General features: G+C 43.7%; 11 protein-coding genes across 11 annotated transcripts; 6 read left to right on the forward strand and 5 right to left on the reverse strand.

Moving 5' to 3' along the window:
- Positions 1-87: 87 nt before the first annotated feature.
- On the reverse strand, positions 88-4,092 carry SSK22 (mitogen-activated protein kinase kinase kinase SSK22; the record flags this gene model as incomplete). Its single annotated transcript, XM_056232101.1, has 1 exon — positions 88-4,092. The coding sequence occupies one exon, from the start codon at positions 4,090-4,092 to the stop codon at positions 88-90; it is 4,005 nt and encodes a 1,334-aa protein (XP_056086413.1).
- A 391-nt stretch (positions 4,093-4,483) lies between these two features.
- On the forward strand, positions 4,484-5,422 carry SOL2 (Sol2p; the record flags this gene model as incomplete). The annotated part of the gene is made up of 1 exon (XM_056232102.1): positions 4,484-5,422. One exon carries the CDS (start codon positions 4,484-4,486, stop codon positions 5,420-5,422), a length of 939 nt encoding a protein of 312 aa, XP_056086414.1.
- Positions 5,423-5,486: 64 nt separating this feature from the next.
- On the reverse strand, positions 5,487-6,269 carry ERS1 (cystinosin-like protein ERS1; the record flags this gene model as incomplete). Its single annotated transcript, XM_056232103.1, has 1 exon — positions 5,487-6,269. One exon carries the CDS (start codon positions 6,267-6,269, stop codon positions 5,487-5,489), a length of 783 nt encoding a protein of 260 aa, XP_056086415.1.
- A 157-nt stretch (positions 6,270-6,426) lies between these two features.
- On the forward strand, positions 6,427-6,654 carry EGO2 (Ego2p; the record flags this gene model as incomplete). Its single annotated transcript, XM_056232104.1, has 1 exon — positions 6,427-6,654. One exon carries the CDS (start codon positions 6,427-6,429, stop codon positions 6,652-6,654), a length of 228 nt encoding a protein of 75 aa, XP_056086416.1.
- Positions 6,655-6,746: 92 nt separating this feature from the next.
- On the reverse strand, positions 6,747-7,472 carry FUB1 (Fub1p; the record flags this gene model as incomplete). The annotated part of the gene is made up of 1 exon (XM_056232105.1): positions 6,747-7,472. One exon carries the CDS (start codon positions 7,470-7,472, stop codon positions 6,747-6,749), a length of 726 nt encoding a protein of 241 aa, XP_056086417.1.
- Positions 7,473-7,649: 177 nt separating this feature from the next.
- PAT1 (deadenylation-dependent mRNA-decapping factor PAT1) lies at positions 7,650-10,034 on the reverse strand (the record flags this gene model as incomplete). The annotated part of the gene is made up of 1 exon (XM_056232106.1): positions 7,650-10,034. The coding sequence occupies one exon, from the start codon at positions 10,032-10,034 to the stop codon at positions 7,650-7,652; it is 2,385 nt and encodes a 794-aa protein (XP_056086418.1).
- A 211-nt stretch (positions 10,035-10,245) lies between these two features.
- Positions 10,246-11,574, forward strand: PTC6 (type 2C protein phosphatase PTC6; the record flags this gene model as incomplete). Its single annotated transcript, XM_056232108.1, has 1 exon — positions 10,246-11,574. The coding sequence occupies one exon, from the start codon at positions 10,246-10,248 to the stop codon at positions 11,572-11,574; it is 1,329 nt and encodes a 442-aa protein (XP_056086419.1).
- Positions 11,575-11,773: 199 nt separating this feature from the next.
- On the forward strand, positions 11,774-16,081 carry SRB8 (Srb8p; the record flags this gene model as incomplete). The annotated part of the gene is made up of 1 exon (XM_056232109.1): positions 11,774-16,081. One exon carries the CDS (start codon positions 11,774-11,776, stop codon positions 16,079-16,081), a length of 4,308 nt encoding a protein of 1,435 aa, XP_056086420.1.
- A 231-nt stretch (positions 16,082-16,312) lies between these two features.
- Positions 16,313-16,699, forward strand: AHC2 (Ahc2p; the record flags this gene model as incomplete). The annotated part of the gene is made up of 1 exon (XM_056232110.1): positions 16,313-16,699. One exon carries the CDS (start codon positions 16,313-16,315, stop codon positions 16,697-16,699), a length of 387 nt encoding a protein of 128 aa, XP_056086421.1.
- A 298-nt stretch (positions 16,700-16,997) lies between these two features.
- TRX3 (Trx3p) lies at positions 16,998-17,381 on the forward strand (the record flags this gene model as incomplete). The annotated part of the gene is made up of 1 exon (XM_056232111.1): positions 16,998-17,381. One exon carries the CDS (start codon positions 16,998-17,000, stop codon positions 17,379-17,381), a length of 384 nt encoding a protein of 127 aa, XP_056086422.1.
- Positions 17,382-17,731: 350 nt separating this feature from the next.
- On the reverse strand, positions 17,732-19,873 carry TUP1 (chromatin-silencing transcriptional regulator TUP1; the record flags this gene model as incomplete). The annotated part of the gene is made up of 1 exon (XM_056232112.1): positions 17,732-19,873. The coding sequence occupies one exon, from the start codon at positions 19,871-19,873 to the stop codon at positions 17,732-17,734; it is 2,142 nt and encodes a 713-aa protein (XP_056086423.1).
- Positions 19,874-20,141: the final 268 nt, after the last annotated feature.

Raw genomic sequence — 20,141 nt, forward strand, 5'->3', positions numbered from 1 at the left:
TCTCGGGTAACGCATCTTGAATAAGGCCTTTTGCCTTCGTCATTGTTTGATTACATACATTAAACTTTATCATATTATATCAACTCTCTATGAGCTTGCGACGGATATTTTATCTTTGTCTGAGCCACCGAATGCTATTTCCCGGATATGCATCATCCAGGGATCGACTAGTAGTTCCGTGGCAGTAGCTCTCATGCTAGGATCTTGGACCAAACATCTTTCTAAGAAGGCCCTCCCAGCTGGAGTCATTTCGTCCGTACTGGGCAATTGCGGGACATGGCCTGCAGCCACGTGGTACATGATAGCCCATTCGTTATCCAAGTTGGACCAGGGCCGTCTACCTGTGGCCATTTCGAGGACAACACATCCCAATGCCCATACGTCGTCTGCTCCTAGCTTGCCCTTCACTGTAGAGCCCGAAATGGCTTCTGGCGCCATATACATCGGTGTACCCATCATGCAGTTCACAGGCTTTGTTTCGGGTTCAGCTTCTTGAAGGTCACCTGTGGCTGCCTTTTGTAGAGCCCTAGTACTTGATTCCACGACAGTTCGTGCTGTGCCAAAATCAACGTATTTTATAATCCCATTGAAATCTAATAAAATATTCTCCGGCTTGATATCACGATGCACCACCCCGGATTTGTGTAAATACACTAAACCCTCTAGTAGTTCCAGCGTATACACTTGCGTGACCATCTCATCTTCAATCCTTCCACGATCTAACAAGCTGGCCAACGAGCCACCTTCACAATATTCCATGAAAATATTAACTTTATCGCGATGGACTTCGACCCCGTAATACTGGACGACATTAGGATGGTTCAGCATTTCCAGTACGGTCATCTCTTCTTTAATTAAGGGAAAGATCTTCTTCATTGTCTTTATGTCATGCATCTTTATTTCCTTAACGGCCAGGATCTCACCGTTTTCTAGATTTATTGCAGAGTATACCTGTCCAAATGTCCCCCCACCAATAAAGCTGCCCTTTTGCCATCTCATCGAAACATTTGATAGCGACGACGCTAGTGATAGTAAATATTTGTTGCCTTGATCCGTAGCGTCCAAGACTTTCCCCATTTGCCTTGGGTTCTTCTTCACAGTATTTTCCAAATATTCGATAGCTTCTAATCTCAATTTACTGTTTATTTGTAGAGTTGCTTCTTCATCGATGTTGTCTTCAATGTCAATATTCAATCTTGCCTGTTGTGTACCATTTTCAGTTTCCGTAGCTCTTGCACCCATGACATCGAAATGCGAAATTAATAAAGACATACATACAGAAATCCTTTCCTTTAATTTTTGGAATTGCTCTTCGTCCAATGCCAAAATGTTATAGCCATTGGTCATTTGCATGGCAAACTCCATCGCTAAAACACACCACCTAAAGGTTCGCTGGTCGGTGGGATCACAGTCTTCAACAAGAAATTTCAACCAGTTTATACTTAATTTAACCATTGACAAGGCAATGACAGATTTTTTCTTTGCGGTAAAGGAATTATTTTTCAGGAAGCTTCTTCCGAAGTCCCTTCCAAACATGAATATCGTGTTCAGTAACTCGCTCCCTGGACATTGTTCCATAAAGCTGCTTAAAATTCCGTTGTAATTATCCAAAACTGTGTAAGTGAACTTGTAATACGCCTTATTGATTCTTTGTAGGGAAGATTCAATTGCATCAATTGAACAGCGCCTTTCCTTGACGGAGACAGAATCACCCGCGATCAGACTAAATTTGTCGACTTGATAAGTTAGTGCGTAATTTGAACCTTGATTAAGTAAGATCAAAGAATTTGGACTGCCGATTTTCTTCAAATTGATATCGCTAGAATGCAAAATGCTGTCATTAGAAAGCTCATATATTTGCCCCTCCCACACCACCGGCTCTCCAGGAAACAGTACCACTAATGCACCCAACGAGTTCAAGGCGAGCTCTAACTCCAGGATTTCCTTGTTCTCTTCCTTAAGGTACCGATCATAATGGGTTGTTGAAGATTTCTCTCCTTTCGAATGATGGGAATGTTTGTTTAAATGCGCCGATAAGTTCGCCACTACACGATAGTAAGGAATGCCTTTGGCATTCTCCTCCTTCGCCATTAAAATATTTGACCTTGTTTCCTCCGCTGTAACATCATACAGATTCAAGTTATTTCCAATGTCTAATTTGGGGACAAGATCACAGCCAATGGCCTTGTTTTGAAGAATACTCAAGATGGCATCATCGTCGCCGTCCAGCAGTTCAGGAGTGGCCAACAGATATATGCCATTGGACTGCAACTTTCCACCGGAATGAATTAAAAAATAGCCAGCATCCTTTAATTTTTTCAGAAGATTTGTACCATGGTTGATCTGAAAAACCACGGAATTTTGGAATGCCTTTGTCAGAATATTGCTAAACCGGTTTAGTTTCCTTTTCATGGCGCCCAAGTTTTCGAAAATAGAGCTCAACCATTTTTCTGCCTCTGAGGCGTTTGCAAAAGTTGGCGGAGAGTCCTGTTGTTCCGAGAGGTAGAATTGCAACTTGTGGATCAATCTTAAGGTTAACTTGAGAAATTCATTAGGAATGACGGTTTCCGCACCCTTTATATAATGGCCGACATTTTTTAGATGGTCCCAATACTTCAGGAGTATATCAGGAGCTTTGAAGTTTTTTTTAGCGGAATCAATTAACTTCAAATTCAATAGGAAGAATAAGTAGCGGATGGCTTCTATGACCGTGTTTTCGAACGTCGGGTCAAAATCCACATCAAAGGGCCAATCGGAGCAATACTTGGTGAGCGTGTATTTCAGTTGCACGGCCAATCTAATGAAGGAGTTGAAATCGTCGATCGTCTGGTCGATCATCATCATTGTCGGGGTTTTCAGTTTTTGTGCATATGACAGTCTGGTCAAAATAACTTCCTTGATCAAGTAGCCGGGGAAAATCAGCAGCGATTTCAGCCTTTCATACGGATATTTCAAGTTCATCTCTTCTAGTGTTCCTCCATAGACCATAATACTCAGTTTCAGCTTGAACATCCAGGGCGACAACGGGTAGAAAATCTTCTTCTGAAATACGGACTCGATGTCCTTCTCCTTCACCAATTGTTCGGCAAGGCTTTTTAGCTTGAAGTTCCATTCCGGCACACCGTTGAAGCCCTCTTCGAAATTGGCCGTACTGCCCGTCGGCGAGCAGCGGTTTATCCAACTGTCCAGCTCCTGTCTTTTCAACGCCAGATTCGTTTTAAAATTCAACCACGAGTTGATAACGTCCACCCTGGCGGTGAATCCTGCACTCTTGACAATCGGTTTGTCCCTGTGCATCTTCCTCAAGTTGGGCCAATACGAAACAACAGTGTTGTATCTGTCCAAGAGATCTTGCAAGATTGCCGTCAATGCATCCAAGCTCAAATTCTTGTCTTGCGGGATTCGAAACTCCATAATTTCTTTAAAGAGGGAGTCTGAGTTGTTCCTCAAATACCCCAGCGACCGTGCCATCTCCTGCACGGTCTTCCCGTTCAGCCACGCCTTCAACTCGAGCCATATCTCGTCCGAGAGCTCCGTATTCAACCCCGGTTTCTTGACCTGGTTGGCAATTCTGGTCTTTTCGCTCTTGACAATATCGCCCTTTAGCACTTTAGCCAGCATCGATTGCCATTTAAATCGCTCAACGACGCTGTAGTCTTGAGCAAGCTCGTCGTAGTCCAGCCTCATTTTCCTACAGTAAGACGTGCCAGTGAGGAAATCGAACCCTGAGTCGAGCTCTTCTTCAATTTCCTCACCATTGGGTAGCCGAACAAACCCGTCATCGTCGCCATCTTCGTCGTAGCGCGATATGGGCATGATTCCCCTCGTATAGTAGTCGTCCAGGGCGGTTTTCTTTAGTTTCTCCAGATACAGCGACTCATTAATGACATATTGCGTCTTGAAACTCCGCTGATTGGGGCAGTCATCCATTGCCGCCGGGCTGTTGAACCCTTGCAAATCGCATCGTGACGACTTTCGGCTCGAATGGCTTGACAGCCTCTTTATGGCCTTGCTCGAGCCCGCACCCTGAGGAGAAACTGAGTTCCTGCTGCCCTCAACACCCTGCTGTTGCTGCCTATCCGATGCACCCATTGCTATTCACACCTATACCGAAACCTCTTTTTTTAATTGTCGCGGTTGGCAAGCAACATCAGCCCTCTGCCTCGAGCTCGTTATCGGACGTTGCTGCTATATATATCCTATTGTTCCTGGCATCACTTTTTTACGTAAGGCGCCAAGGCAGGGAAAAAAGACCCGTGAAAATTTCACTTTCTTAGCCCCAGGGTTAAAACGTAAAAAGTAGTAGGGCTACGATGAGAAAAACATCTAACCCTGGCTAGAGAACCTGGGGAAGGTAAGGTCATATTAGGGCGGGCGCTGCAGGGGTTTTCTTGATAAATTTCGATGATAATAATGGAACATGGTTCAAATGTAGTGTGAAGTGAGTGTGGTCTGGAATAGAAGCAATTCGCGGCAGGGCAAGATGACTACGACGGTACCCAAGATATTCGCGTTTCACGAGTTCTCAGGCGTGGCGGAGGCCGTAGCTGACCATGTAGTCCACGCCCAGGACAGTGCGTTGGCTCCCAACAACGAAAGAAAGCATTCCGTGACCAACATCAGCCTGAACGCGCTGGATATGACCCGAGAGGCCTCCTGCAAGAGCACAGCATCTGTTGTGGAGACCAAGAGTGCAGGTAGCAGTAGCGGCAGCAATAACTGCAAGCTCAAGAAGGAGAAGCGGTTCAGGATTGCTCTGTCTGGTGGGTCGTTGATTCAGGTGCTACACGAGGGTCTGCTCAAGCGAGACGATGTAAGGTGGGGGGAGTGGGACATCTACTTTGCGGACGAGAGACTTGTGCCCTTCAGCTCGAACGAGAGCAACTATGGGTGCGCCAAGAGGAAGATCCTGGACCTGATAAACACGGCGAAGTACGGGACTCCCACGGTGTACCACATCGACGAGTCACTCATTGAAGATGCGCAGGAATGCGCTGACAACTACGAAAAAGTGCTCATTCGCGGGTTTGCCGGCAGAGATTCCGTCAAGCTTCCGATGTTCGATCTGTTCCTGCTTGGCTGTGCTCCGGATGGCCACATCGCATCGCTGTTCCCTAACTTCCAGGACAATTTGCGTGAGAAACTGGCGTGGGTTGTGCCCGTGGAGAACGCCCCCAGCGGGCCCTCGACCAGAATCTCGCTGACCATACCTGTGATCTGCCACTCCCACAGAGTTACATTTGTTGTCGAGGGCGCGACCAAGGCCCCCATCATCAAGACCATTATGGAAAGACCAGAGAAGGGCCTGCCCAGCAGCATTGTCAACGAAGGTGCTGCCGGGCGTGTATCGTGGTTTGTCGACGACGATGCCCTCACGGACGTGCTCGTCACCAAAAAGAAGTATAAATTTCACCCAGCTTAATCTATCTCGGTAATAATACGTATATGTGTATACATAAATAGAAGGTACAGATTTTTCTTTTGTGCTACAGTGGGTACGCTGGGACCATATCAGGGTCTTGCCCCCGGTACACAAGCCATTGCATGATGAAAATGAAGTTGAATACCAACGTCACCGTCGAGAGTCCTATCTTCCCAAAATTCGTCACGAACATGTCCAGGCTGAAGCCTCTGTCGCTCGACAACTGCCAAATCAACTGGAGCAGCGACGCGAAACCACCTGTGATATCGAGGAACACGCCCTGGATCGGGAAACAGTCCATGGACCTTCTTGCCCAGTTGTGCGTGACCTGCGGGATGTACTTGATCAGTGACATCGATATCTTGAGCAGAAACAGATTGTTGCAGTACGCCAACGTTGTTGAATTGTGCCAGCCGTACGTGCAATTCGCATACACGAATTGCACGGTCAGCATCGCAAAAATGGTCAGCGACGTAAGCAAAATTCTTAAGTACCACAGGTTCATCTTGCGGTGACCCTTAACGGGGAACCCCCAGATCCGTGCTCCTGCCACTACCTGGGTCAACAGGACAACGTTCATTATGCATCCGTGCAGGCAGTACCAGAAATCGAACCGCGTCAGCTTGGGCCTGCCCAAGTCGGATTCCCCGTCCTTCAACTGCCAGCAGTATAGTTGCAAAAAGATGGATATCACCAAATAGGAATAGCCGGCAGTATTCAACATGACAAAATCCATCGATATTGCGCTCGCTGACATGTGACGCCAATTGGTGATTATCGGGGGGTACATCGAAACAGACCACGACGTGACATACACCAGTCCCAGTAAATCGTCCAACGACACCATTCTGTTTCGTATCTGACCTTTTCTTTCCTCTTTGGCCTGTTCTTGTTTACATGTGGAATTTCACCTTAAAATTTCAGCCTGTCAAAAATAAGAGAATTCCGCTACTGAACTGTAGAAACCACCACCCCAACCAAAGTGCCCACAGGAAAAGCCAGCGATGGAAGCAGAACAACAATCTGATATCAAGGGAACCATCGCCTTCGACACCCGCGGCAACGTCATAGAGTCCACGGGCGTGGGAAGCAAGAGAATCGAAGACATAGGCGAATTATTGCACATCGCACTCGACGCAGAGGGCTTTGCTCAAGTTCAAGGCGACTCGTTACTAGTACACCTGTACAAACACGGCGATGTCACTTTGGCAGTGTACAGTGATCCTAAATAACTGAATCTTTTTTTTTGTTTGCGTAGATATGTCTGTACATTATTTAAAAACTAAATACCACAATAAAGAATGACGAAAACAAAACTTTAAAACTAAAAAAATCCGGGTCCTGAACTCCCAAATCCACTAGACCCGGGTCCAAATGGCTCGTCGTATTTCGAACCAGGCATCCACCCCGGTGGCATGTCTTCTCGCCTTTGAGGAGGCCTTCTATTTGGGTCGAATATCATACCTCCTTGGCTGCCTGGAGCGCCCAAAGGATTGGGAAGACCTCGAGACCAGTCTGGATGGCTGGTACCCATAGGATACAGATCACGGTCCGCATACCCACTTTCCGGATTTGTAAAGCTCGGTTCGGTTACTGTGAGTCCCGGATACGGATTCAGTGGTGCAGCTCCCTGATTCTGTCTTGTTTGTGCCTGGTACTCATCGTCGAACTTTGGTATCTCAGCACTATCAGTGGTCTGTTTCTTGAGCTGTGTGAGCACAGGTTTCAAATCTGGCTCTACGGGCAAGGCTTCTCTTTCCAGGGGCCACCTCAGTTCTGTGGGCAGTTTGAAGTCGTTGTAACTCACCAGGCATGCCATAGTGACCGACGAACCATGGCAGATAACCACAGTGTACTTGTCTTTGTCATTCAACGTCTGAACCACCGTTAGCTCAAAGGGAGATGACGCACCCTCCTCTTCCGACGAAGCTGCGATGTGGAAACTAACTTGGCTTAATTGCGCCCCCAATGTGTGGCGAGATACCACATCCGTCTTACCTATGGACTCTAACACTAATTCCGCCACCAGTTCAACTTTACTTTCAATCATTCTTTGACTCTTTGCCTTATTGTGCTGCCTTTAGTTGCCAATATAGGTTTCCTAGAAAAAAAAAAGGATAATAAACTTATATAAAAACATATACAACTAATGATATACAAAGGGCAGAAGATGAAAAAAAAAGGGCAGAAATACATACGTAAACACATTAAGATTACAGTAACGCGGTTACTTTAGTTCCGAGATTTCACCATCACGATATACCAACCCCATAACGTTCAGGAACAGGTTCAAATCCTGGTATAGTTTCTCTTTATTATAGGTGATGGATTTCAATTCTGTTTCTAGTTCTGGAGACCTTTGAGGTGATGTACTCAACTCTGTTTCCTTCTTTTGCAAAGTCTCCGCCTCGTTAATGGTGGTAAAAATTTCGTCGCGCACCTCATCAATAATGATCCTTTGGTGGTTTAGTTTCCCACTCAGTGCCAAACTGGCTAGGAACTGCCAAATGTATGCTTCATCCATAAACTTCTCGTTTTGTAAACGCATGATGTAGTCATTGTATTCTCTTGGAGGGAAAATCAACTGGATCTTACTTTCCAATGAGGTGAATAATTTATCATAGATTTCGTTCCACGTGGAAATTTCAGGCGATGAAAGAATATTTGATCTTGAGGAATCTTGTTTGATTAAGGCGGCACGGGAAATCAAAATAGTAATCAAATTTAGACCGATTTTGGAAGTGGTCAGGAATGAAACGTTGTTATTTTTGATCAAGTGCAACAGCAGACCCATGATTTCGATGAAATTGGAGTTGTTGGACAAAAACGAAACGATAATCTTCAATATGATCATTTGAAAAAGGTCGACTTTTTTCAGTTGCATTAGTGTTGGTCTTGGAGTGGTCTTGTAGGAACTCAATATAATGATTTGCAAATGTGATAGTTCGTTGAAGATCTTTTGCAGAATCTTCAGTTTTTGTTGCTTATCCAAGAAATTGAAAATTCTGGGCATAATCTTGATACCTTTGTCAAACGATAGCATGGAGATGAAGGGGTTTACGTCATACGAAGAGTCGTCAATGTGAAGGGCATCCCACATTGCAGTACTGTCGGTTTGTTGACCGTTTCTCAAGTTGGCTTCCAAATCCAAAATTTCTTCATAAACTGTTTCGATCAACTCCAAGATAAATTTCTTGCCCCCTGATTTGTTCAAGTTAGTGGTTCCATTACCGTTGTTGAACGCATAAGAAGATCTTCTTCTTTGTTTGGAGGCAGCTGCCGCGGCAGATGAACCAGCTGAGGGGGGTCCCGAAGAGGTCAAATCCACGTTTGTCAAGGAGTCAGTGACATCTTTCAGGGCATCGGGATCAGAAGGTTGTTGCCTGGGGATCTGTAATTGTCTTCTTGGGTTCTTGCTGTTCAAAGTGGAAGAAATCTTACCCAAAACGGTATTTGCTTGCTTATTGTCTTGGTTGGAGTTACCGGCAGCCGCTTGCTGGTCCTTCAACTTGGATGGCCTTTCCTTGGCCACGGTGACAGCCTTTTCCACTTGACTTTGCATTCTTTGCAAAGCAATATCGGTCCTCTTATAGCGACCACCGAGCCTGTGTCCCGAATGCTCCAAGTACGCTCTGGCAATTAAGCCCTTGTTCGACTCGGAAGTGACACCGCCTCTCTGGATAATCTTGTAGACCTGGAAGTAAAAATCCTCATTATAAGGATCTTCAGTGACAATTTGAGACAATTGGTATCTGGTGATGAAGTCCTTATCACGGGGGGTCATCAAACCTGAGTATTTCAGGATTTTTTCCACCTTTGCGTGACGGATTTGCAAACGTCTTTGTTCTTCAGGCGACAAGTCTCTCTTCGATCTGCGTCCACCTTGCAGAGGCATCTTACCTGGACCAACTGCAGGACCTGGAGAAGGCCCACCGGACATTCCAATGGGGGAAGGCGATGCTTGCACTGGGACTTGCGCAGGACCGATGGGCATTTGAGCAATATTCACATTGACGCCAGGAGGTGGAGGTGCGGGTGCAAACTGTGAGGGACCTGGTTGACCTGACACAGGTTGCATGGGAAACTGCTGCTGAGGGGGACCTTGTGGGAGACCCTGTGGCGGACCCATAGCATGGAAGTTCATAAACTGCTGCTGCATTTGGCGTTGCTGTCTTTCCAAGTCCTGCATTGATAAAATGGGCTGTGGAGGACCCATTTGCTGCGGACCCGGGGCCATCGCTCCTTGAGATGGTGGTACCATTGCTGGGGGTGGTGCGGTGGACCACAGCGACTCCATTGGCTTCAAGTCCAAGGGTGCTGCAGCTGCCGGGGCTGCGTTGGTCCTTGGACCGCCAATTCCCTCTGCAGTAGCCGCAACATAGGACCTTGCCGTCGTGCCAACGGCATTGCCATTGACTGCGTTATTGCCACTGCTGCTGCGCGGATTACCGAAATCAAAGTCTGTACCAACCTGGACATTATCACCAAACGTTTCGTCGTTCAAATAATCGTTCTCCTCGAGTTCATGCCCGCCGTAGCCCTTGTAACTCTCTTCAAAGTCCAGAGGACCGTCTCGCGCATTGCTGCTGTTTTCTAACCCAAAGAAGGACATTGCTGGTGCTTGTTGCTGTTGCTTCTTTCCGGGTTTTAACTGTCTGCCATCAAAGTGAACAGGTTCTTTTTATTCACTTTGTTTCTTTCTTAAGAGAGGAAGAGCAGAAAAAAATTTCGTGCAATGCGAGAAGAATAAAGAAGGATGTGATAACAGTAGTGGCAATAAGAGGCTGTAATTGAACACTCGGGCGTCAGAAGAGGGGGAATTGATGCGGTTGGGAAGTGCTTATGCGTATTGCAAACCGTCGCAGAATGTTGGGCTGAAGCTGGACCTATTACGGGGGCTCCCAGGGTACGTGGGCCATGCCACGAGCAGGATTAATCGGTTGGAAAACCAGGACAATTACTCGATCAAAATGATGCGGTCGTGGCCCAATACGTATGGCAGTGCTTTGAACTGTTCTGTATTTGATGGCCATGGGAAGAAAGGTGCGCAGCTGTCACAGTTGCTTGCAGACAAGCTGTGCGACAGCCTAGATCACCGTGAACCCTGCTGGGGAAAGCAGGACTTGAAGAGACTGGTACAAGAGTATGCAAGAAGGTTTCCCGAGGGGAACTATTGGAAGCACAAGCTGGCCACGTTCGAAAAATTCTATGAAAAGTTCATAAGAAACTGCAATTCGAAACAGGAACTGCTTTTAATGGAGGAGGGGGACAATGCCGTCCTGGTACAAAACGGCGGCAGGATGATCTTTGACAAGATGGGGAACATCATTGACAAGATCGCGCTGCTCACTGAGCTGGACCGGCTGCGGCTGTTCTACGGGTTTGCCAAGTTTGATCTCGACCAATGCTGCGACTTGGGCACCGCAGCTGGGTCTACTGCGTCGTCCATATTTCTGTATCCCTACGACAATCCAAATACACCCGTGAATGGGGGCAAAGACGACGACTCGTGGATTATATCGCATTCTGGGCTGCTCAAGCTCATAGTCACCCAGGTGGGCGACTCCAAGATCATTCTATGCGACCAAGACGGGATTGCGCATTCATTAACAACGACCCACCACACCAATTCCAGCAGGGAACGGCGCCGTTTAAGCCTGGACCCCTCTGGATTGAACCCAGACGCCTTCGGAGAGACCAGATTCTTGAACAATTTTGCTAATACGAGATCGTTTGGGGATATGGCAGGGAAACCGTACGGTATATCTAGCGAACCAGACATCTTCTCGTTCCTCATCGGGAACACTCTGCACTTGCCGCGTCCTGAACGGTCGAAACTGCCCTTCAATGGCGACGAATGCTTTCTGGCACTCGTCACCGACGGCATTTCCAATAAGCTTGCAGACCAAGAGGTCGTTGATCTCATCACCTCCACGGTGAACTCCTGGGGGCTGAAAAAGGCCACTCCGCAGTTCGTCGCAGAGGAAACTATAAAGTTCATCCAGGCCATCGCCTCCAAGCACTCGGACAACGCCACTTGTCTGGTCGTCAGGCTATCCAACTGGGGCAACTGGCCCAACGTCGATAGAACTGGTCTCCAGAGAGAAACCAAACTGATAAACGCCCAATCTAGCGAAACTAAGTTGAACTAGACACCATTGGGTGGGAAAAGCTCCAGATAATCATAGCCTTTGTACTTTTTTTCCCCTCCTTTCATCAATATGTACACATATATTTCATACTTTTCATATTCTTTATAGCGCATTGTAATCACCTTTCTGAAAAATTACTGGGATTTTAAAGCTGATTCCAGAATTTTGAAAAAGTCCATAGAGCCAAGCCAATAACGCGATGAATAACGCCTCTAGTCGGTATTTGCTGACCCCTCCAGATGATTTGTATCCGTATGCGATAAATTCGAATCAGGAGGAGCAAACATATCCCGATTTCAAGCCTTGGGAACACACTGCGGCGGAAGATCAAATCCTGGTGAACTTTGTGGCCAAAGGGTTCTACCACACACCAATGGTCAATTTCGAATCCATATCGGCGAGATCGTCCGTCCACGAGTCACTGGCCACTCAGTCTAATCTGCTTTCCCAGCAATTCGACAAAATTATCAAGATTAGAGAAGACCACATTAATAAAATTCCCTCGCATTCCACTACGACATTACATGGGCCTGGCTTTCAATTGCCCAACAGAATCACGCTTACTGATCAGCGAAAGGAAACGTGGTTGCAGGAGCTGAGTTCGTCTCACACTTCATTGATCAAAATTGGCAAATTCATTCCTCATGGTTTGAAAAGAAGACAAGTCATCGAACAGTGCTATCTGAAATTCATACCTTTGAAAAGAGCTGTTTGGCTGATTAAATGCTGCTATTTCATCGAATGGAAATCAAACCATAAAAAGAAGAGATCAAATACTACTGGAGTGGACGATGCCATCTCCATGAATTTGCTAAAGGACTGGACGGATACATTTGTTTATATTCTGGAAAAACTCATTTTTGACATGACAAACCATTATAACGATTCTCAACAACTGCGTGTGTGGAAAAGACAGATATCTTATTTTTTAAAGCTTCTGGGGAATTGCTACACATTGAAATTGATCAATAAGGAAATTTTTCATCATTGGCTTGTGGAATTTATCAACAAGATGGAAAACTTCGAATTCTTGCCCTTGTCTTTGCACATTCTAATGATTTTCTGGAATGATATCTGTCAAATTGAAGCAAATGTCTCTGCTGCTGCTTCGGCAACAACAAACCAAAAAGAGCCATTCTTTTTAGTGACAAAGATCACTGATATGTTACTGCATAAATATTACATTGTCTCCAGCAGTAAATCCATGATTAATGACGAAAACTACATCATTAACGATATTAAGAAAAACAACAAGATCAAGATGAATATCCTGAAGATCTTGACCAGTTTGATTTTCAAAATTTTCCAGGAACAATCTCTAGAGGTATTTATTTTCCCTTCATCTAATTGGGAAATCTATAAACCATTACTTTTTGAGATAGTGTCAAATGCTGGTACCACTTCAAATACTGAGATGAAGAAAAAATTAGAACTAATTAGTTATAGAAACGAATCGTTGAAAAATAACTCTTCCATACGAAATATCACGATGTCTATCGACAATGCCAATGACTTTCAACTAACTATTGCCATCTGTAAACAGTTTCCAAAGTTATCATGCATTCGATTGAATTGCGTAGACACCCAGTTTACCAAGCTTTTGGACGATAACCCCACAGAATTCGATTGGCCCACTTACATTGACCAGAATCCCTTGACAATGAACAAAATAATCCAATTAATCATCTGGTCCATACATCCATCAAGACAGTTTGACCATTATGAATCCAATCAACTAGTTGCGAAACTACTATTATTGCGAATAAATTCTACAGATGAAGATTTGCACGAATTTCAAATTGAAGACGCCATTTGGTCGTTAGTTTTCCAACTAGCAAAGAATTTTTCTACCCAGAAGAGGGTTGTATCTTATATGATGCCCTCCCTTTATCGCTTACTGAATATATTGATTACTTATGGTATTATAAAGGTTCCTACGTACATTAGAAAGTTGATTAGTTCCGGCTTGCTCTATCTGCAAGATTCAAATGATAAGTTTGTGCATGTTCAGTTATTGATTAACCTGAAAATTTCGCCATTAATGAAAAGTCAATACAATATGGTGTTGAGAAACGTTATGGAGTATGACGTAAAATTTTATGATATTTTTAGTTTTGACCAACTTGTGGATATCACGGGGGAAATCAAAGCACGAATACTTTCAGACGATACTACCGACTTGCAACTAACCAAAACCCCGCTAAGTATCAAGATTATGGTTGCTGAATGGTACTTATCCCACTTATGTTCTGGGATCTTATCCAGCGTTAATCGAACCATTTTGCTAAGAATATTCAAGATTTTTTGCATCGACCTGGAGGTGTTTCACCATTTTTTCAAATGGATCGAATTTATTGTTTATCATCAACTATTGAGTGACATTGAATCCCTGGAGGCATTAATGGACATCTTACTATGTTATCAAAAATTGTTTTCACAGTTTATCAATGATCACATACTTTTCACAAAGACTTTCATATTCATCTACAAAAAAGTCTTGAGAGAGAAGGATGTATCTGCTTATAATGTGACATCGTTCATGCCGTTTTGGAAATTCTTCATGAAAAACTTCCCCTTCGTCTTAAAGGTGGATAATGACTTGAGAATTGAATTGCAGTCTGTTTACAATGATGAGAAATTGAAGATTGAAAAGTTGAAAAATGACAAATCAGAAGTCCTAAAAGTGTACTCCATGATAAATAACTCAATCCATACCGTTGGACAGTCTTGGAATTTTCCTGAGGTGTTCCAAATAAATATTAGGTTTTTACTTCACAACTCCGAGTTTAATGATGACGATGCAAAAAAACAATTCCAGAGGGCACGAAACAATGTCATGCTTTTGATTGCAACTAATTTCAAGGAGTACAATAAGTTTATGTCAATTTTTCTAAAAAGAAAAGATTTTACCAATGAAAATCTAATCCAACTAATCTCGTTAAAACTCCTAACTTTTGAAGTGACTCAAAATGTTTTGGGGCTCGAATTTACTATTAGATTATTACCGATGAACTTGAAAAACAGTGATAGTTGCTATGGGTTGTTCTTAAAATACCACAAAGAACAATTCATAAAGTCAAATTTTGAAAAAATTTTACAAACATGTTTTGAATTAGATAAACAAAAGCGTGGCATTAATTGTAAAATCAACTATTATGAAATTTTATTAAAAATTTTGATAACCTATGGATCGTCTCCTAAATTACTTACGACATCCACAAAGATTATTATGCTGTTATTAAATGATTGTGCAGAGAATTCTTCTCATATTTTGGAGGATATTTTGTACTATTCCACGTGTCCGTCAGTGACTGATCTCAACGATATACCATTGGGAAGTGGACAACCGGACGACAGCGGTGCCGGTGTTGATGATGATGGCAATGACGACGATGATGATCATACTGTCGACGAAATAGATCCGGTAGAATATTACAGCATGATGGATTTTACTAATCTTTGGATTTTCCAGGCCTTCACCTGTTTCTGCATTGAAAGAATCACGGGGAATGAAAGTTTTGGCGATAACCAATCAGAGATAATGGTGGAAGATTTGAAGAATTTCATTTTTCAGGTTATCGAAATAACTAATTCTAATGATTTATGCTCACAAATTTTTGATCAACTGAAAGATATGCAGATTATTGAAGTGATAACGCAAATTGTGGAAAAGGATTTTTGCACTTCTTGCTTACAAACCAATGACCAAGCGATGGATGATAACTATATCGTGGTGATCATTGAAATCTTGACGTCATTATCCAAGAGGTTTCAAAGAGAAACCTCCGGTATGGTTAACATTTCTATGGAAAACTATAACCTACTAATTAAGATTACGAAGCAGTTAAGCGAATTGAATGAAACAAATTTATCCAAGAGAGAAATCGAAATAGATGCCATCTTGAAGATTTTTACTTTCCATCAAGACACTATTTTCCGATTCATCGTCGTCGACTTAAGCACCGGTAAGTCCACAATCCCATTCATTGATAGCATGTGCAAACTATTCGACAAGATATCATTTAATTTGCGCTTGAAACTGTTTCTTTATGAAATTTTATCCTCGCTGAAGTCCTTTACCATCTATTCGTCCGCAATCGATACCCCAGCATTCAACATGAATGGCAAGATTGAGCTGCCAAAAAGATTGCTCAACTTGCCACCATTCCAAGTGTCCTCTTTCGTCAAGGACCCCAAACCACATAATGGCGATCGTGGGGAGGAAGATGAAGAAGATACAGATCAAGAAGAATCGCTAAGTTTAGAATTGGGCATTGGAATAGTCGAAATGACCCACGAAAGCGAACAAAAATGGCTAATCTACGACAAGAGAGACCAGAGATATATTTGCGCATTTTCTATGGAGCCGTACCATTTCATTTCAAACTATAACACCAAGTATACAGATGATATGCCTGCTGGCAGCACCGATACAGCGGCGTTCAACGATTCATGTGTAAACTTGAGTCTGTTTGATGCTCGATTCGAAAGAAAAAATCCACATTGAACTTGACATGCATATAAAATTAATAAAAAAATATAAATTTCGTAATATTCAGGCATACTACTAATACTATTACTATTATTATTCTTGTTATAGCGGGACCGTACAAAAGGATATTTTGTTACTGACTATAAAATGGGGGCAATACTGAACATGGCAATGAGGAAAAATAACATGTAGAAGTCCTCATCAAGAAGTCTGGAACCAGCCTATATTAGTCTTATTTACCCCGGAATGATTACTCCGAAGGGCACGTACGATTCGGTAGCCAAGTTTCAAGGAACGGATTTGCATCAAGATGTCGATTACGCAGTACTGGAACAACGGAGGACACAGTTAGAGGCCCTCATCGTGGAGAGAGAATCTTTTATTAAAAACTTGTGCTCTCTCTCTCACAAAATCCAGAACACCAAGAATTACCAAGAGTTTGTGGACGTATTGATGGAAAGTCGAGATTTACTGCGAGAGATATTCACTGTGGAGAACGGATTTCAGAAACAAAAATGGGTCAATCATGACGATATCCCTCAGGTAGACTGGGACAAGTTTGCCATAAGTATGAATGCTTATATAGCGGAAAACGATAAGTTATTAGCAATGTATGAAGACGGCTTATTATGACCGATTGACGACTATGGACACTGTTCAAATATATATGTACTACATAAATATAAGAACAAAACAACGCTACTGATATAGCAATAATGATAATAATTCAAAATATCGTGCTTAAACTGCGGAAGTGTACGTTCGCGTATCTCTGCATGTTTTACCTCCAAGTATTGACGACGCAGCTCACCAATATTTCATAAAGCACTGTTCATCAATAAAGGGAAAAATCGCCCCGATGTGATATAAAATGTTGTAGCCCCCTAACCAAGAACAAACTCATCTACCAAACAAAGGGACCAAAGCTGACATGTTGTTATATAGGCCTACCATGAGAGTGGCGGTAAGACCGTTACAGTATGCCAGGTTCCAATCCTCGTACACCAGCATTACTAAATTGACCAATCTAACAGAATTTAAGAATCTCATCAAGCAAAATGACAAACTGGTGATTGATTTTTATGCCACTTGGTGCGGTCCTTGTAAGATGATGCAACCACATTTAACGAAGTTGATTCAAGCCTACCCAGAAGTAAGATTTGTCAAATGCGACGTGGATGAGTCTCCAGATATTGCAAAAGAGTGTGAAGTGACGGCTATGCCCACTTTTGTTCTTGGCAAAGACGGCCAACTCATCGATAGGATCATCGGAGCCAATCCTGATGCGTTGGGAAAGGGAATCAAGGACCTATAAACTATTATATTCATAAACACATGTAGTTTTCTTCAGTTTTAAATATAGGAAAGAAAAAAGATATAGTAAATATATATAAAAGAGAAAGTAAGCTTATACAATATACAAACAAATTAGTATCAAGTGAAATTTGATGAATTATAGTTTTTAAAGACACAGAAGAAGGAAGGGAGGGATGAATGGTGAGAAAGTGACTGTTTCTTTTCAAAAGCGTACCTGAATCATAACATAACAAAAAAGTAGATAAAAAAAAGAATAGGGAGAAAGATATAATGACAATGAATTGAAGAATAGTTTAGTTAGTTACAATTGTAAAGTGTGTAAAGTGTTCCTTTTTTTGTGTTCTGTTCTTAATTTGGCGCTATTTTTCTATACTTCCAAATTCTTGCTTTACAATCACCGCTACCGGTGGCAAAAACGTTGTATTCGGGACCCAACGGAGACCCATTTGCCACGGCCACAGATATAACTGAATTCCTGTGGCCTTGCAACATCAATAACGGATTGCCGGATGTCTTATCCCAAAATAGGACACCGCGATCTTTGGAACCCGACAAGATGTATTCATCGTTCTGCGTGGTGGCCACAGACAACACAAAGTCCTTGTGACCGATATAGGTTACTTCACAAGTGCCCGAATTTGGTGTCTTGGAATCGCTTTTGTTGTTGGCGTTTTGTAAATTCCAAAGTTTAACGGATCTATCCAATGAACCGGATACAACGCTTTGGCCATCTCTGGTGAAGACGACGCTATAAACAGAGTCCTTGTGGCCCGTACCGGATTCGTTTTCTGAGTCTAGTCTTTCCACTAGGAACCCGGTTTCAGAATCCCAGACCCTCACGGCACGATCCAGGGAACCAGCGGCAATATACTTACCATCACCTGGCGATACAGCTACGGTGGTGACACCATCCTCAATGGATAGAGTCAACGAACATTGACCCGTGCGTAAGTCCCAAATACGAACGGTACGGTCACCAGAACCGGAAACCAGTTTGTCACCTGAGGGGAAGTAGTCTAACGAATAAATGTCTTGTTCGTGGCCTTGGAGAATCATAACAATCTTCCTATTTTCGATGTCCCAGATCCTAATAAGCCTGTCTTCAGCACCTGTGGCCAAGAATTTCCCATCTGGGGAGAAGCATACTGAACGGATGTACAAATCAGATGATGGCGAAGAGGAAGTGTTTAGGTTCTCCACATCTTTGGCCAAATCCGCTGCCGTGGTCATTGCCGTGGTGGTAATGGTGGTGGTGGTGGTGGTAGTCATTGTGTTGTTGTCCGTAGAAGTGGTGGTGTTATTCTCAGTGACAGAATTTCTGTGGTTATTGGCGGCAGAATCGTCTGATAACCGAGCCACCAGGGAACCATCAGAGACACGGTACACTTGGGTGGTCTTGTTACAACCTGTGGCCAAATATTCACCGTCGTTGCTGAATTTCACGCAACAAACCACAGACGTGTGATCCAAAGACTTGTGTAGGTCGACATCGATATCTCTTGGAAGTGCCGGGTTGTATAGAATGTAGTAGTCATTGGTTTGCTTTTTGAGGGCATCGGGGACGGATTGAGAGTCCAGATCCAAAAGGAAAGGAGGGATAGGTTTAGAATGGTTTGCTCTTTGATTGTAAGGAACCAAGTAATGGTCCTGCTGCAAGTTGGCCGGCTTGGTTTCTTCTTCCTTCGGTTTGACTTCAGGTTCGACCGTGGCACTGGAAGCGCTAGCTCCGGCGTCATTCATCGTCGAAGCGCTTTCGAGTTCGGGTTCCTTCAGCGTAGATTCGGGTGCTTTGACAGAGGGTAAGGTTGTAGTCTCCTTGGAAGTCGGAGAACCGTTGATAGCAGAGTTGCTTAAGGGAGCCACGGACACTTGGGGAGGTGGTTGCTGTTGTAGGAGTTGCTGTTGCAGAAGTTGTTGTTGTTGCAATTGCTGTTGTGGGGGAAGCTGCTGTTGCGTGTTTGCGGACACTACGGGCAAAGTCGTGGTGGGCAGTTGGGAGCCGATCAAAGTTGGGCGACTAGCTTGTATTGGGAAGGATGAGGGGGAACCGGTACTTGTGTTTGCTGCTGGAGTGGCTGTGGCCGAAGTGGTGGCCGGTGGTTGTTGAATTGGAACAGATGCGGACGCAGCAGCCAACTGCTGTTGTTGCTGCTGTAAATGCTGCTGAACCTGCTGCTGCTGTTGCTGTTGCTGCTGTTGCTGGACGGTCAAAGAAGCGATTTGATGATCTCTTTGTTCCAGCCCAAGTTTCAGGTGCTTGATCTCCTCTTCGTACGCGTCCTTCATTTTCCTGTGGGTCAGTTCCAGCTCGTAGACGGTATTTCTTATCTGCTGCATCTCAGCCAACTGCTGATTCATTTTAAAGTCGTAGTCCTTCTGGTTTTGCAGACGGTACGTGTTTGCCTCTTGCGAGACTTGAACAAACTCCTGTCTGATGGCATCGAGAAGCTCATTCAGTTTATTCTGCGTATTGGAAACGCTGGCAGTCATATTAGTCTGATTCGAAACCTATTTTCTTTTCTTCCCCTGCTTATCGAAGACAAAAAAGACAAAAGAAAAAGAAAGAGTGGTGGTAGTGTGCGAAATGTAACTTGGCGTGAAAGAAAATTAAACAATTGCAGAAGGATAGATGGAGGGACACGTGTTCAGCCAGTTGTTCTTGTTCCGCCGGTGTGTATCAATTGGGGGAGAGGGAATGGAGAGGGATTTGTTACTATTTGTTTACGTATATGTATATGTATATGTTTTGTTTTGTTGT

This window comes from Saccharomyces kudriavzevii, assembly GCF_947243775.1.
Source record: "Saccharomyces kudriavzevii IFO 1802 strain IFO1802 genome assembly, chromosome: 3".
Classification (NCBI taxonomy): Eukaryota; Fungi; Ascomycota; class Saccharomycetes; order Saccharomycetales; family Saccharomycetaceae; genus Saccharomyces; species Saccharomyces kudriavzevii.